The sequence below is a fragment of the Peromyscus leucopus genome, chromosome 12 (assembly GCF_004664715.2).
Source record: "Peromyscus leucopus breed LL Stock chromosome 12, UCI_PerLeu_2.1, whole genome shotgun sequence".
Classification (NCBI taxonomy): Eukaryota; Metazoa; Chordata; class Mammalia; order Rodentia; family Cricetidae; genus Peromyscus; species Peromyscus leucopus.
Window position 1 is genome coordinate 34096860 of NC_051073.1, and position 18727 is coordinate 34115586.

Genomic DNA, 18727 nt, shown 5'->3' on the forward strand with positions numbered 1-18727 from the left:
AACTAAAATTCAGATCCTCATGCTTATTCAGTAAACATTTTGGTGACAGTACTATCTGTCACTATCAAGCCCTTTTTCACTATTTTTATTCTAGAGTCTTTTATTCTATATTAGTTGCTAATATGAAACTTAATGGCTATAAGAAAAAGTGGAATTTTTATGTCTGGGAAGCCTACAAACATCAATTTTATGTCTGTTTACAAACTTAATATTGGGAAAGTACAGTTAATTCTTTAACTTCTGTGATTTCATTGATAAACTAAATGATGCAAGTCTCCCATGAATGTTGAAAATTAGTCAAATACAATACTAGAGAAGGAATAGATTTTTAGCAAATAGTACTTGTTATGCTGCATGCAGTGATAACTGTTCCCTTAGGAGAAGATCTGGAGAGGGTGGTACAGACAGTGTAAAGCTGTCTACCTAGATTTCCAAAGACAACAAAATGTGTGGCGTGGAAGAAGATGTAGCAGTCTCAGAACTCTCTTCCCATTCCTCCTTGATCTTCTAACACTTCCTAGCCAGGGTCTAAACTCCTAAATTAACTAGATACAAAACAAGATCAATGATTAACCTTAAGGAATTAATGAAGTCAATTAAATGTAGATAGATAGATAGATAGATAGATAGATAGATAGATAGATAGATAGATGATAGATAGACGATAGATGTGTGTGTGTGTGTGTTTGTGTGTGTGTGTGTGTGGTGTTGTTTTCTGTTTTGTTTTGATCTGGGAAGAGTGGGAGAAGGGTAAAAACACCAAAATGTATAAAAAAATTAAGCAAAATAGCTAAATGAAAATTCATAACAAAAGTTTCTAAACAAAACAAATAGGAGGCAAGAAGAACTAAGAGTATTCAGTTACTATTCTCACCTTGAAGGAGAATGGTGATTTAAATGGGAGAAATGTAAAACTTTGTACAAACTTATACATAATTGCAAAAGTGTCTATTTCAGTACCAAAAGAGAAATCCTATTATGCCTCTCTCTCTGTGTCACCTATTATTTGGGAATGGCAACCCTGAATATGGATGGACACATCTGAGCTTCTTTGAAATGACTGAGGGAACACATATGCTCCTTCTGTGGGCCTTCTTGTTCTTTGTCCCCAACATCTCAGTTACTTGGACCTCCAGATTGAAACAGGTTTTCTGAGTATAAGCATTGAACTTTAATATTTCTGCAACAATTCCTCATGTTTCTCCCATGTAGCTATTTTTACTCTACCAATCTGGGTACCCTGGGGGCAGGGTATGAGAAGATGCAGAGTCAATGACACAGACTCCAGGAGTTTGCAAGCAATTCCTCATTTATTAAACAAAGGGCTGAGGTTTATGTGTGTGACTGTTGGTGGGCTTTGCTCCTAGGTGCCATAGAGTTTCTTGGTTGGCTCTAAGCTGCATGTCATCATTTTCGGTTTGGAGTTTATAGGTCAGGTCTCCTCTGGCGTGAGTGCTCTCTGTGCATGTCATAGCTCATTGTTTGCTTACAACGTGACCTGCCTGACTCCCATTCATTCTTCCCTTTCATTTCTCTCCTTCTTAGATATATGGACACTCCTTATTCTTTTAATTTGCAGTGTATCTTCCAAGGTTAGGTTCCAGGTTGTTCCAGTCACACCATGAGGAAAATATGTTTGTATGTATAGTCAGATATTTCCTACCTTAAGGAGTCTTGCTTATATTTATTTCATATCACTGTTAAATACCAGTATGTATTGTTATAGCACCTGCTTGTAGGTACTTCTACATCATTGAAATTAGAACAAAGAGGACACTTTGTGGTTCTAACATATACATTTAAAATTTTGTGTGAAAAGTTTTTCATTGAGAAAATAGCATTTTATGTAAATAAAATAATTTTTACCTAGAAGACAAAACTTTTTATCTGAAATTGACATATTGTATATAAACATTCTATGAAGATTCATTTCTCTATTAACAGTTTCAAAACAGATGAGAAGCTTCAGTTTCTTTTTCTCTGTCATCCTATAATTCTTTGAGACATAAGAAGTCCATTTCTTGATAGAAGCCCTTATGTTCTAACAAAAAATATTCCCAGATGGTTTTAAGATCTCAGATCTTGCTCTTCCTCAATGATCTCCCACTTAGATTTCAGTAGCTCCTCTTTCCCATATCCTTGCCTTGGGGATGCTCCTCTATCAAGCCCTAAGTGTTTAGAAAGACCTATTGAGCAAATCTTTAGGGTAACATCCTGGGCATTTATTTTAGCTTAAAATGGTTGTCCTAATGAAATCCATATATATAAATATCTGAAATAGAAATCTGCAACAATTTTAATGTATATTTATTTTAAAGAATAAAGCCACATGCAATGATTTCTGTTAAAATTCAATAATAATATTGCTCTTCAGATGTCAGAGCCTCACCCATTTCAGAAAGTAGGTGACCAACACTGAAAATAAACTCACAAATATTCCAGTTTTGTTTTGAAGCACTCAAAATTTTGTATGTTTTTTCTTCATATTTGACAACTATCTTAGATTTTTCAATTAATTTCTAGATTAAAGAATAATATGCTATTTCTTGATAGATTTTCTCAAGTGGAGAGGTAATTACTTGAGATTAAAAGTGTGAAATTCATATTAGCAGATTATCATAATTTGCAATCGACCATCATGCTCAGCCATGTTGCATTTTTTAAAAGAAATATGGGGAAGTAAGAAGAATTAGAAGCAAAATAATATAATAGAAGAAAGTGCTAATAAAAACTGTGATGAGTGTTTGTGTGTGCACCAGACTGTGAATGTAAACAGACTGGAAAAGAGAGATGAGTGGGAGACTTCTGATGTAGATACAGTGTACATCCTTACATACTTTGCATGTACATGACTTGTACTCAATGTTCAAATCACTCACACACACACACACACACACACACACACACACATTTGGTGGTTATATATCTTTACCTTATGTGTTCACTCATTTTGCTTTGAACATCTATAAGTTTATTAGATAACAGAACATCCATCATATTTGGTAAATTAGTAAAAACTTATAAAACATAAGAACAGATGATACATAATTTTGGCCTGTTTTTAATGTAACAGTAATATAAACATATTTCAATATAAAATATAAATGTTATCAAAAATGAAATACATTGGCATTATGTACTCATAAAAATGTATGAATATAGTATTATTTATTTAACTGCTTTTCGAATTTAAGGAATCATGGTTTTTTTTCTAATTTATGAATATTATCATGTCTTCCTGTAGTTGCACATATTGAGACCAAATCATCCATTTTTATTTACATACAATAGATCTTTTGGAAATTACTCCTCTAAAACTTTAGCCCCTGTATTTTGAACTCCTCATCTTAGACATTTAACAGTAGTATCTTTCATATTTAATTAATTACTTTAAATCTGTTTTCCCAGAACTATAAAAATAAAGGTGGGATTAGTAGAAGTTCTCATTCTCCACTCATGATTCCCATGCTGGAAGGGACATTCTAATCCAAAGAAGGGAGTGTCTAAGTGTAAACAGGATTTAGCTCCTCCCAAGTTCCTCTTAAGGACATTCTCTAGACATTTTAATCCTACTATGGTTTCAGGACAACTTCTAATACTTTGCCAAAAGCTTCAGAAAGACATTGAATTCAGAAAGTCTTGAATGTGGATTTTCATAGTGCACATTGACATTTATTGTACTAAGGTGTATAAAATCATATTCTCTCTCCATATACATTCCTATTAACGGATCTTATTCCACTTTTAGGACAGACAGTTCTTCCTAGAAGGCAATGCAGGGAAAAGATAGCAAAACATACTGTCAGAGCCAGGCTCATTTAGCATTCTCCATGGTGAAAGCACACTGGACATATTTCAATGTCCTGGCACCTCTCCTGCTTAATCTGATAGGACAACAACACACTGAAGTCTTGTTGCCAAGCCATCTTTGAGCCATACCATATTGCTATGGATTCTGTGTGGTAGCATTTTGCCTTAGGCACTTTTTTTTTTTTTTTTTTTTTTTTTTGAAGAGAGGAAGTAGCCCAAGAAGGAAACACTTGATCATTTTGTCAGTGATGTGATTTGCAGGCAGTTTAATGACTAAACGGAGACACTTCCAATGCAAGAAAATGTCTCAGTCTTGCTACCAAGCATTGTTTCCTCTATTCAGAGGACAAAGAATAGAGTTCCTGTAAGATTGGGGAGTCCAGCTCATTTGGAGAATAAACAGTTGCTTTGACCTTGCACTGGCAAATAGCCCCTGTCAGGTCTGGATTTGTAAGGCCAGGAAATCGACTGTTTAGTGGGTGGTGGTTCTGGCCAATAGTTTGTGTTTACGGCTGGGAATTGGTGGTATAGACTTGTGTGTAGCAGCTCAGCTCTGAATAGTGAAAGACCCCTATTTACCAACAGCTTTGTTTTATAATTTAAAGTTAATTCAAATTGAAATGGGCCTTTTAAACCTTAATTAGGACCATGTTTCTTCTAAAAGTCAACCACATTAGTCACTGGGAGACAAAATTCACTTTGTAGCTAAAGACTGTCTACTTTCTTTCAACAGTAGCCACCAAGGTCTACCAAGTGCATTTGTTTTTCTTTCACTATGGTAACTTGATCCAAGCTCTGTATCAGCAGAGCTCAGTCCCATCAATTATAACCTGCAGGGAAAGTGTGCTGTGTGCTTTGGGAAGGAGGCCAACCTTGTATCTCAAAACGCTTCTGTAATTATTACTCACTACATGTATTATTCCTGCAATATTTCCCATTTCATTCTTTGCTTCTTTGTTATTTGTTGGGGCTGGCAGGGTGTGATTTTTAACCAGCTATGAGCCAGAGTGTTTAATTTCTGTTTAATTGCTTTCCTTTTCCTTTTTCATCTATAGAACTGGAAGTTCCCAAGATATTTCTAATTCATGCACTACAGATTAAAATAATCTTGACTTCCTTCTGTTAACTTTATTCAAATTTATTGTGTTCCCTAATTAATATTTGGCCTGGGCTTTGTTCTTGTTTGCTTTCTGTTGTTGTGATAAACAATATGACCAGAAGCATCTTAGGGAAGCAAAGGGTGTACTTGTCACACATGTCTTAATCATTGTCTATCACTGATGGAAGCTAGGACAGGAATTTAAGTAGAATCAGAAGAGTCAGGAACCATGGAGAAAAACTGTTTGCTGGCTGGCTCTCATGGTTTTGCTTAGCCTGCTTTTTTATATAGCTTAGGTCTCCCTCCCAGAGTTGTTACCACCCACAATGGTCTATGCTGTCCCATATCAATCTGCCATCAAGAAAGTGCCATACAGACAGGCCCAGTCAATCTAATGGAAGCTATTTCTCAAATAAGATTTTTCTCTTACTGGGTGTGTCTAGGTTTGTGTCAAGGTGACAACAAAGTAACTATGACAAGTGCCACCTCATCCATTCCATGGTAGTCATCTTCCCTTTTTCTGTAAGTTTAGGGACCTTCTCAGTAAGAAAACAATTGAATCCTCACTAACTCACCACTCTAAATGAGAATGTTAAAGCCTAATTTGGAAATTGGAAAAGAAATCAAACTCATCCTCAATGCAAACTAATCAAAAGAAGGAATACACACTCTCTTTCACACTGTATTTTTAACATTAGGTCATCTGATACTTTTCTTTACCTTTAAAAGAGAATATACTGGTATCATTTTATAATTTTTAAACTTAAAATAAATTAATATCAACATTTTGATAGATTTTCACCAAATTAAATTTATGTGATCATTTATGTTTATATGAGTATTGTAGATGCACACATGTATATGTTGGCCAGACATGCATTGCTATCTACAAATACAGATGCCAAAGGAAGATGTCCTGTGTCCTGATTATCACCTTATTTTATTTCATTGTAACACCGAACATGGAGTTATACTGGTGACCAGAGGTTCTCTTGTCTCCACCCCACATATATACACTGTCAAATCCAACTTCCTACACTGTTGTTAGGAATTCAAACTGGGGCCCTTTTGAGTGTGCAGTTCTTCCCCACAAGATAATCTTCTCAGCCTCCAAGAAGATTTAACATTTTAAAGTATCTAGCCTGAAGGGAATTAGAAAACAAGTTGATCAATAGCAGTTCTAGCTCATTCTTTCCACTCACCCTTGTATCCTTAAAAACCTGGAAGCCAGTCAGATGGAAACCTACTATTATAGAACCTTCCTAAAATCTATCTACATAATACCTAAAAAGAGCTAAAATGGAGTTACCACATAACAAGACAGCAATAATCCTCCTAGACACTATAAGCTAAATATAAAAAGGCGAATCCAGGAAATGGGTTACTTCTTTTGGAGTTGTTTACGAATGATGTCCCAAAGACCTCCAAATACAGTCATTGCTCTTGGTTACTCTCAGAACTTTACAGTAAGACCCTCTTGCTAAAGACCCCACATATTTTATTCATAGAACATAGAAAAAACCGACTGTGATTTTACAGAAAAATTTATCCCTACTAGTTCCCCTCTCTTACATTATATCCCCCCATTCAAGTGTACCCTTTCTTGTTCCATAATTCCCTTCAGTTTCCTTCAAAGCCCCTCCACAATGGGCCCTTGGTAATTCATGATTTCTATGAGCGTTCTAAATGAAGTGCTTATATCTAAACATTCAAAGCTAGCATCCACAAGTGAGAGAAAACATGTAGCATTTCTTTCTGTGGGTCTGTCTTACGTCACTTAGAATGATTGTTTCCAAATTCATCATTTACCTGCAAATTTCATTTTCTTAATAGCTGAGTATTATTTCACTGTGTACCACCCTTGCATTATTCATTCCCCAGCTGATACACATCCAGGCCATTTCCATTTCCTGTCTATCATGAATATAGCAGCAGGGAACATGGGTGAGCATGTGTTTCTGGAGTAGAAACTAGAGTCCTTTCAATATATAACAAAAGTGGTATAGCTGGACTGTGTGGTATATCTATTTAAAGCTTTTGGAGGAACCTCTGCATTAAGCCCCATATGGGGTGGACCAGTTTGTCCTCTCACCTTTTTCTCCACATCCGTGAATCTCACACCACCTTTCTGTTTGCCTCTTAGTCATTCTGACTGGGGTAAGGTGAGATCTTGAAGCCGTTTTCATATTTAATTCTAAAATGACTAAGGATGTTGAACATTTTAAGAATGTTTCCCAGCCTTTTCTGTTTCATCTTTTGGAAATCTGCTATTTAGTTGTATGCCTGTTTTAAAGCTAGAAAGTTTAAATCCCGAGAACACAGTTAACAGCGAATAAATCTTAATAGATTCCACCATTGCTAAACACAGGCACACAGTGTGAGGGAGAAGTGTCAGGCGGGGAAGGCATCACGATTAAAAGTGGAAGGTAGTCATCAGTAGAGAAGCAAGTCTTTTTCCAGTCATCTCTCAGAAGCGAGGAGAGAAGGCTCCTTCAATGAACTGGAGAAGACACCTCTTTAGTATAAAAGACCAGGTCAAAATCTGAATTTCCTTCCTTCTATTCTGCAGCTCCTCCTCTAAGCTTGTAGAAACACATTGAAGCTTTGGAATAAAAACAAGAAAAATGAAGGAATACTTTGATGGCAAGAACATAACAGAAACCAAAGACACAATGAGGTCAGATTCCTAGAAAATCCACACAGATATGCAGTAGGCTTGAGGGAATTCCTCTCTCACATTTAATCAATGACTATTAATCTAAACTGACCTATCATCCTACAGTTGCTTATCCATTTAAAAATCAAAGGATGAGAGTTCCTATTCATAACTACTTTTAAAATACCTTGTGTAACAAGTTGAGGCAACATACCTAGGACCATGTTATCAAACAAGTGGACAGGAAAAACAAAGAGGTGGCACTTAAGACATTCCCTATCACTTAAGACATTTGAGTTGTTAAATTGCCCTTTGATTCTATTAACATGGAGCTGAAATCTATGAATAGTTTTATCCGCATTTGACCAAGTCCATTTCACTACCAGATTACCTAAGGGAAGTTATAAATTAGAGCTCTGTAATTTGGCAGCCAGTTTGACATATGTTTGTATCTTCTTTGCATATATTTGGGCTGGCCTGTAACATAGGAATCTTTGACTTTATAGCTGAGGGTTTTATTTTAAAACTAGATACTGGGGCTGGAGAGGTAGCTCAGTGGTTAAGATTTGCAACTATTCAAGGGGTCATGAGATCCATTCCCAGCATCCGAATCATTAGGCTCAGAAATGTCTCCAGCTCCTGGCAATCTGGAATCCACACACAGGTGGCATAAAAACACACAGAAACACACCTAGACACACAAAGGAAATCTTAAAGCAATTTCAGAAAAGAAATACATGTCTTTTGAAGTATTTTTTGTATTTGCTGCCTAATAGTGGCTTACTGGAAGGTCAGAGGAAGGTTGACAACTTCAAAAACAGGGTAAAACCAAAGATAGTAGCTCAAAGAGGTAATTCTACCATTAAGGAGTCTTTGGCAGGAGGACAGTCCCAAAGAAACACATTATCACATCAAATTTCTAATCTTTACTTGAAAATGGTTTTTCTTTTCTAAGTGGTATCTGTTTAGCATACAAAATATATTTGCATGAGAGAAATATGTAAATTTTTACTGCACTACTTTTACAACGAAGGAAGAGAAGCAGATATTTATGCATTTTAATGTAAAGTATTCAATAATCCCATAAAATTTTTTCTGAAGAATGAACAATCCATAATTGATAGATAGGTGTTTTAGCACAAATTAATTTCTGGCAAGGGAGGGAGATGCATTTTTGAAAAAATAAAGTGAGATTGCTGTCTAAGTTAATATACATACCTATATATTAACACACACATGTGTAGGTATAAAATCTTCCCATGATAAATTTAGTTTTTTCTCCAGAACAATTAATGAAAATTCATTCTTAAGAGTTTTTTTTAATTTAATTTTATTTATTAACAATCCTTTCATTTATTTTACATATCAACCACAGTTTCCTCTCCCTCCTCTCCTCTCAGCCCCTCCCCTTCATTCCCATCTAACACCCTCCCCATCTACTCATTCCTCTTCTGTCTCCATGGGCTTGAACATAGCATAACCATGACCTTTGTCATGACCTTGATCCCCTCAGGCTCATACAATCCCTCTTCCCTTTCTTCAGGAAGACTTCCGGAGCTTGTCCCAGTCCTTGACTGTGGATTATTTTATTATTGATTATTTTATTAGTGAAAATGCTTTATTAAGTTTTATTTTCAATATATTTCAAATGAATTACTCAAAGAAATCATAATGAAAATTATACTACATACAATAACAATAGCAGACAGAATTTATTTTTTACATACTTGCCCAGTTCAACATGCCACCCTATTTGGGTTTTTTTGGTTTTTTGTTTTGTTTGGTTTTGTTTTTTGAGACATGGTTTCTCTGTGTACTTCTTGGCGCTTGTTCTGGATCTTGCATTGTAGACCAAGCTTGCCTCGAACTCACAGAAGTTCACAGAACTCACAGAAGCCTGGCGTTTGCCACCACCGCCTGGCTTCACCATGTTTTTGAAATTGCCAGTCTCTCTCTGTTCTTCCAATAAATAATGCGCTTTCCTCTCTCCCATGCCAGCAGTGGATAAGAAATACAAGAAAGATCTTTGATGCAAACAAGTAGACAAGAACATTCCTGTTTCTGAAACTGTTTATTTGTAGTAGATGACAAAAAGTAAAGTTAGGGAGAAAAGCTTACATTTAAGTCATTTTGGATGATTATTTTTCTAAAATGCATGTACACAGTTTCAATTTTATATGAAAATCATGTTTCAGTGAGTAAATGACTTTCAATTATTTATTTCTATAAAATTAAAGGCAGAAAAATGAGTTAGACACGGTAGCATAATCTGCAACCCAAAACTTAGCAGATGAGGCAAGAGGATTGTCAGGGGTCCTCAGCCACCCTGAGCAGCACAGTGAGCATCAGGCAAGCCAGGACTATGTAGCAAGATGCTAGCTCAAAAAAACCAAAGGGGGGAAATCAAAACCAGATTTAATTTTTTTTTCTTCTATGAGCTGTTTCCTAGAATTTCTTTGTATCAGGTAAATTATTGCTTCTCTTCTCTATTTCATCCTCTTCTCTACCCCCTCTTTGTTTGAATAATCCAGGATATAAAATAAGCAGATTCATATCTACCCTGACTATTTTATGTGTTGTAGGATCTCACTTAGATGTGCATACGTTAATCATTCAGAAGGAATAAGGATGTCTACAAAATTCATATGTTAGTGGAGAATCTATTGTATATGTGACACTCAGTTAGTACATAGGTATAGCTGGAGGCATCACCCACTGCAGCTCTCAAGTGTCAGCTTACGGAGACTCTGTCCTGAGTTATGTGTGACCTACTTTCTGAAAGTCAGTCTTCAGATGCCACACAAACCTATGGTGGCTAATGTGATTTCTTAGGATCATTACACCATCACCAAGGCTCTGGTTCTTTTACGTTAAAGTGAGCCCTGATCTTTCAAATTTCAAGAAATTCTGGACAGGTGCTGACTGAATCATTGAGTACACTGTACACATTCCTCTAATTTTCTTAAACCTCAACTCTCTGTCTCGTGTAAGCTACTATAATTATGGGCATACTACTCTCACAGTGAAGGTTAGAATCATGTAGAATAGAGAAAGCAGACAGTTGTATTCACCCATATTGTTAATTCTACTACTTTGGTCACGTTTTTTTGCTCTTATTTCTGGCATGGCTTTATAGTTGACATAAAATATGAATAAGGGAGTATTTGGCAGGGTACAACTCTCAACAAAATTAGAACTCTATTAACCAGCAAGATGAAGGGTTTTGGTACAATAAATATTCTACAATGCTGGCCATACGTCACTAAATAACAATTTGCCTTTACATATTGATCTATTTGGGGATTTAATTGAGTCTTACTGGGCACTTTCTACTCAAGTTTCACGATGTCTCTCAAATTACAATCCATCTGTGGATGTCTACAACTCAGTTAACATTTCAAGAGTACCTCTCTCCCTTTTATTTGAGACAGGGTCACACTTTGTAGCCCTAGCCTGCCTGAAACTCACAGAGATCTACCTACCTTTGCCTCCCAAGTGCTGAGATTAAAAGCGTGCCCCATCAAGCCTTTCAAGAGCCCTTTGTGTCGTGATTAGAATTGGGGATAAGTTACCCTTCATGTCTATCTGATATCCTCAGCAAAATTAGTCAATTTCCAAATATTTATTAAACTGAATATGTTTATAGCTATTTTATTATCATCCATTATTCAACGATGATTGAACAAATTCTACTTACTAGTTTGAGTCATGTATACTTATTAGCTATAAGTATCTTCAAGTACATAGACTTATTGAATATAGCTATCTTCAAGTGTTATCAATAATCTAGATGGAAGGTGATGTAGCTAAGATATGGCTTTTTGTTTTAAAAATATCATATTGGCATTTACAACATGAACAAAAACTGATCAAGGACTTAGTGAATACCTTTATGCCAGATGTTGAAACTGTAAAAGCCTCAAACAAAAACATGCAGATAAATGTACAAGCAAACAAAATAACAAACTACATCAGTGCATTGCAGCTTAATTTTTTAAAGACTCAGCAAAGACTTTATGAAAATTAAAAGCTATTCTGTAGAGAATTAAATTGAAAGCAGAAGCTTAATACACGGTTTGTTTATGTAGTTTATATCATTTCCGGGTGGTATGATAGAATGTGAGATATAAATGGTTTCTAAACAGTGCTTAAGGGCAATGGGGGTGAATAACTGTAATCCAGTGCAGATTGGATTAAGGGAATAGGATTTATTTGTTTGCACCTCAGTGTAACAGAAAAAGTTACTTCATATATTGTAAAATCATTCTGGGTTAGACATTCTTATTCTAGAGAACAGCAAGACTGGGTGAATGATTTTCATCTTTTATGTGACTCTAATGGTCCCCTTTACCTCTATGTTTTCCTCATTTAATTTCAAGAAACTTTGAGCAAGAGTGAATTCAGTTTGTATGTGAACCTTTATTCTTGCAAAGTGCACTGGATGATATAGAAGCTAAGATCTGGGGCTGGAGAGATGGCTTAGAGGTTAAGAGCACCGGCTGCTCTTCCAGAGGTCCTGAGTTCAATTCCCAGGAGTTCAATTCCCAGCACCCACAACCATCTGTAATGAGATCTGGTGCCCTCTTCTGTAAAAAAAAAAAAAAAAAAAAAAAAAAAAAAAAAGAAGTTAAGATCTGTCCACATAAGTTGTCTTTTCTTTGAATACAAATAATACTTCATTCACAAGATAAACTTGATAGAAGATTATTAAATTTGTAATTATTAAATTACACTGTGTGCATACTAATGTATGTACAGATTCCACAAACCATCCAAACTTAAGGTATCTTTTAATCTAAAATTTAAAAGATAAAGCCTAGAAATTGGATGCTAAATTCTTTCCCTATAATAATTTCTAGAGAAATCTTGTTAGAAGCTTCAGAGTGATTTCAGTTCCCATTGTGGGTTTTTTTGTTGTTTTTTAAATGATTCAAGTGAAACAGAACATGTTATACATTCCATCAGACTAAATGAAAGTAATGGGAGACAGCCCTCTATAAAGAGTCTTAATGGTAAGCAGAAATCAGTGTTTGAAAAACAGCTTATTGAACTTATACAACTACATTATGCAGAGATACACACAGAAAGAAAGAAGCTAGCCAAGTTTGAGTTTGCAAAGAACTTTAACCTAGTAGCAATTCATGCCTACAAGAGTATAAATGAGAAAACTGCTTTCTGATTCAGTCATAGAGAAGAAAATGTACTTAAATCTTATGGGTATTCCATTGTCCTAGAAGTTAAGAAACATTATCAAGACATAATAATAATAATAATGATAACTCATGAAAATCCTCTTAATCATCTTAATATATGTGGCACACAATGATTTTTCCCCTTCAATCCCTTACAGTATTCAGAACAAAGATATAAACAGATAGAGATGTAAAAACATGCAGTTTAAAGGTAACTACAGAGCAGATAGGACACACTGCCTCATGTTCTGGAATCAGAATGACTACATCATGACATAGTTTTGCCTTATTCTCACCACAAATTGCCCGATGCCAAGTAAAGCTGTGAAGACACAAGCTGAAAAATTCAGCCAAAATAATCTAAATCTTGTGGCTTTTTTTTTTTTTTTTTTTTTTGGTTTATTTCCCTTGACATTTGGTGCAAATCAAATTCAAATGAATACCAGGGGAAATCACACTGCCCACATGACTTGCTGCTGTAAATTATGGGAGGAGACAAATTCATTTTACTCAAGGAATTCATACTCTGACACCCAGCAACCTGTTTTACATATTTCAAGATGCAAAAACAATTGCAGAAATTTTAAAAGAGCTGTTTTGTTTGCAGCTTGTCGACCAGGCTTCTACAAGGCTTCAGATGGTATCGCCAAGTGTTCTAAGTGCCCACCACACAGCTCGACGTACGAAGATGGTTCAATGAACTGCAGGTGTGAGAATAATTATTTCCGGGCAGACAAAGACCCTCCATCCATGGCTTGTACCCGTGAGTAGTTCTGCTGCAACCCATGCCTCCATGTTTTGTTAGTTTTATTTTATCCTGTGGCTGTGCGGTTTGTTTTTGAGGTCTGTGCGTGAGCGTGTGCGTGTGTGAAGCATTCGCCCATTTCTTTCTGTTTTCCATATGCAAACTGAAAACTCTCTGCCTCCTTCTCCATGCTTGACTCATCACAGATGCAACATTTATCACACAAAAATGAATTCGTTTTTAAATCACTTCCTGCAATGAAACCCTGTATAAAGAAAGCAAAATTCTGTATCTGACTTTAGAATCTCACAACGTATTTACCAGGACAGAAGAGGTTACAGACAGGGATTTAGGTTTGGGGAATTTTATTACCTTTTGCTATCTCTTGATCATAGGTCACAGTAAATAAAAGGGCTGGGGGAGGAGGGAACTAAAATTTATAAACATAATACTGAAGTTTTCATAACTATTCACCAGGGTATTGAACTTAGTACTAAATTTCTTTGTTGGACATTGTGGACAGATCTTCAATCATGAGTAGAAACTTCCACCTCATATAGCTCGGGAAGGTTGTTCCTCTTGAATCCATGTGCCTATAATCTCATGGATCCTCTGAGGATGAATTAGAGTAGCTAATAAAGACAGTATAGTTATTTACCTCTTCAGATCTTTATAAAGTTTCCCATTTACCTTGTAGTAGAAACCAGAAGTGATGGTCATTAATCTCTGTGGAACTACTTTTCAGGACCTCCATCCGCACCAAGAAATGTTATCTCTAACATAAACGAGACCTCAGTTATCCTGGACTGGAGCTGGCCCCTGGACACGGGAGGCCGGAAGGATATTACCTTCAACATCATATGTAAGAAATGTGGGTGGAATGTCAGGCAGTGCGAGCCGTGCAGCCCCAACGTCCGCTTCCTCCCTCAGCAGCTCGGACTCACCAACACCACTGTGACAGTGACAGACCTCCTGGCACACACTAACTACACCTTCGAGATCGATGCCATTAATGGGGTGTCAGAGTTGAGCTCGCCACCCAGACAGTTCGCAGCAGTGAGCATCACAACTAATCAGGCTGGTGAGTACACCTTGGGCAGCTTCAGACTGCAGCTGTCGTGTCCATCCAAGCCGTGTGTGGGCAGAGAAAGCGAGGAAAACATGGTTGCACGGGGAGATGGAAAAGAAATCCCAAGTTCTTCTCTAATCTCATGTTTAAACAATTGTGGTTACATTAGTAATTCAGTTCAATTCTCTGAATCAGAATAAGCCATATTTGTAAGGTGGATGTCAAAAACTGTTTTAAATGTATCGCTGTCTAGTTTGGACCCTGAGGTGGTAAGGGGGCTCCTTGGAACATTTTTTGTTGTTGTTGTTGTTTTTCGAGGAAGTATTTCTCTGAATAGCTTTGCGCCTTTTCTGGCTTTACCCTCTGTAGACCAGGCTGGCCTGGAACTCATAAAGATCCGCCTGACTCTAATTCCCGAGTGCTGGGATTAAAGGCGTGCGCCACAAACGCCTGGCTTTCCTTGGGACATTTTTAAACTTGAAGAACCTAACAGGCATTCAAGGTTTGCAAAAGCGACACAGGCAGTTTAAGAATATATATACTTTTATATTGGTTAAATTGGAATCATCTTTAATCACTCACTTATTTAATATTATGAGGAAGTCCTAAGTATCATAGTTCTTTTCTTTTCTTTAAGAGTGGAGAAATTTAGTTGAATAAAGGCAAGCCAGCAACTGAGCAAGTATGTGTTTGTTTCTGCCTGATCTTCACTGTGGTGCCACATGACTAGCTTTTTTAAATTCCTGTCACCTGAGACATCCTCTAAATAATGGATTATTACCTGGAATTGTGAGCTAAAAGAAAAGATTTCTCTCTTAATATTATTTCTCAAGTAATTTACCAAAGCAACACAAATAAAACAAGAACATCTTTGCTGACTGTCTGAAGAAGGTTAATTTAACTACAGCTAACAAGGATCATCCATAGCAAATGCTGGATGACTTGTAATATGGCTCTGCTGGATGGTGATATTCTTAGCAAATAGCTCAAATTCCAGCAGTTCTAATTCAGCAAGTCAGACTAGAAATACAGCAGGAAAGGTTAGGCCCCAAGCACGCTAAGAAATTTCCTAAACTAATTATTTCAGGTCCACCTTCATCTTCCCAGAACCCAGGTACCAGAAAGAAACCTCAGCATTTGAGGACTAGCACCCCTTTCTCCCTTGAGGGGCCTCTATTCAGGACAATTGAATATCACTCCTTTCAGAGTATGTATTCCCACATTTGCCTTTCTAACTCTCAGTCCTAGGTTTTGTTTTTGTTGTTGTTTGTTGTTTCCCCCCTAACATTACTTCTAATCTCTTATCTTAATGACAATGTTGTTTTCTTTCTCTCATAGCGATGCATAAACATCATCTGTGGGAACTGTGTGACTTTTCAGTGGTGTTCATCAACCATTACTTTAATCTTTATTAGGAAACTTGCATTGTCCCTATTGCTACCGGAAGTTTCTCTGGTCGAACTGGCACCACGGTCTGGACAAATCTCTCCCACCCTCCCTCTCGCAGCTACTTACAAAATAATCACTCAGAGGCTCAATATTAATTATGAACTGTATGGCCTGTGGCTCAGGCTCATTATTAGCTAGCTCTTATAGCTTAATTCAACCCATTTCTATTAAGCTATGCTTTCCCTGATGGCTTCACGACATAACCTGTTCTGTCACACCTTGCATCTCCTGGCGGTAGCTCACAGCTTCTCGATTTTCCTCAGGTAGATAGACAACACCTGGCCGGAAAGCCATCTTTATGTAATTAATGCTTCATTACAGTCTGGGAGGAGACAGATTCAGACTGCTTCCAGGAGGAGGTGTCCTTATGTCCACAGTGCCATCTTCACCTTTGATGAGATGATGATCTCCACAATCCCAATCCTATCAGAGAAGGCATTTACTTTACTGCAGTTAATGGTATTTCGTATTTGCCACTAGTCATATTAAATGTGTAACTTGGGTTTGTTTAACTGTCTTTATATGAAAAGATGAGCAATACTCATGTTATATGACTACGGTTTTTCCTCTCCGGTGAACATGGGAATTCTACAGTTTTAATGATGTGGTAAATGATTTACTCAAATCTCCTATTTCAAGCTGATTTACTACCTTTAAGCAGGAGCATCAATCTGTGCTTTAATTATCTCCTATGTCAAACAAAAACATTTAAAAACAAGCAGGAGCTCCTGTGCCCTATCTTATCATTCCCCTCTGGCTTTCTGGTAATAGATTAATCAGAAAATTAATAGTTCTGAATACATACAGTGAGAGGAAAGAGGTAAAGCGGCAACTAGGAGAAGGCCAGGACTTTACAAAATAGATGAGATTGTGCTCCCCACTCCCACTGCCAGTTATAAATCCGAGTATGGGTCAGAGATTCACCAGGCTTCCTTTCTGGCTTTTCTTAAACAGATTTCTTTTTCTTTCAAGAGCATTCAGAAATTTGACCACAATGTGGAAGAACAGAAATGATAAATTTATTACTTGGTGTCTGTATCATTTTGTATGCCTGTAGGGGACAAAAGTCTTTGCTTTATCTTCAGTCCCCAGGGTGAGGTGTGTAAGCATGGTTGTATGTAAGCAACACCATGTCTTTTGAGAATGCCTCTTTGTTTTACTTTATTCTTATTCCCGAGAAGGTTAATGGACTGGTAGCCTTATAAAACTCACCTCCTAGCCATTTGAAGGATGTGGCTGTGCTTGATATAATGCCTCTGTGCTTCAATTTCTTCTGTTCTCTTTGACATGGCTATAAAGGGCAAAAGTAAATGTGTTTCTTTTAATTTAGTTTCTCAGAATGAGTTTACTGATCATTCTCTTGATTATATTGTTAAAGCTTCGAGATAACAACTCGATAAGGCACCGTCTAAATTGTAGAGGATTATGTGGTAAATTCTGATATTTGTTCTTAGCTCTCAATACTTGCACAAGTTCAGTAAGATTAAAAACATAGACCTGGTTCCTATATAAAGATTGTATCCATCAGTGACCAGGTCAAACATGTAGAGGAAGGATTACAGATTGCAAAATAAACATCTTAAAGTTACAGCCTGAAATAAACTGTTGCCTTTTCCTTTATCCCTTCAAGTGGGAATATTTACCTTTCACCTCTGGAAATGTACGTTCCACTGGTGGAATATCCATTTGTTTAGTCTTCATCTCGATCTGTGGATAGACAACTTTTAAATGTCCTATAGCAGATAACAAATCCAGATTAGATGAAGGGGTAGAGTGTGAAAATTTATGAAATTTTGAGTTCTCTGTCTGTTCAAATGCTTCTGCTGGAAAAGATCAAGACACTTTCCCAACATTTCATCACATTTTCAAACTCCTTTGTCTCCTCACCCAACTCTTCTTCTACATCCTTCTCACATTGCCATTCAATGGCATGTACCACGAAGCAAAGAACAGTAATGCTGACCAGAAGATGGATAATGGCCTTGGAGATACATGTCATGACCAGCCACAGTAAACCTGGTCATTGGTATTTTTACCATGGGGCTCTAAAGGGGTGACTCTGCACAAAAATGATCTCCACCATTCACAAGACGGGATCTCATCACTTACTCCATAATTCTCAAACGATTTTTATCCTACATTTTTTTTACTTAAAATACTATTTAAAATTAACACATTTTAAAATTTTTTTTGAGATTTTTAATATTATTACATCATTTCCTCCTTCGTGTTCTCGTTCAAAACGCTCCCACAAACTCTTCCTGGCTCCCTTCTAAATTCGTTGTCCTTCTTTTCATTATTTGTTGTTAAATATAACTATCTTTTCTCTCCTTCACTCTCCTCCCTACTCCCTCTCAAATCTATGCTTTTCTTTTCTTTGTTACGCTACATACACATATATAAATTGATAAAATTTAAATATGATTTTCCCTGTCCATTTACTGTTACTTACATGAATATGATTTCAGGGATGATTAATTGGTATTGAATAGCCAATTAGGAGGCTCATTGCCAGAGAAGACTATATCTCCTGCTATTAGCATTCCTTAGTTGCCTGTAGTACTTCATCTAAGGGTACAGGCCCACGAAATTTCCCTCTTTCATGTTAGCAGGTCTATTGATGCTATTCAGGGGTCTTGGTTAGGCAGCCATATTGTTGGGTGAAGTTTTCTTGTCATTTCTAGGAATTAATAATCTCACAAAGATG

The 18727-nt window shown here is 36.7% G+C and overlaps 1 protein-coding gene across 1 annotated transcript in view; it reads left to right on the forward strand.

The window, feature by feature from the left end:
* The window catches only part of Epha3 (EPH receptor A3), a 315380-nt gene that overhangs the window by 199805 nt on the left and 96848 nt on the right, over window positions 1-18727 (forward strand). The window contains exons 4-5 of the mRNA XM_037209666.1: window positions 13365-13520; window positions 14248-14583. Of these exons, the coding sequence (XP_037065561.1) occupies window positions 13365-13520; window positions 14248-14583 (492 nt within the window). The remainder of the gene's footprint in view (window positions 1-13364; window positions 13521-14247; window positions 14584-18727) is intronic.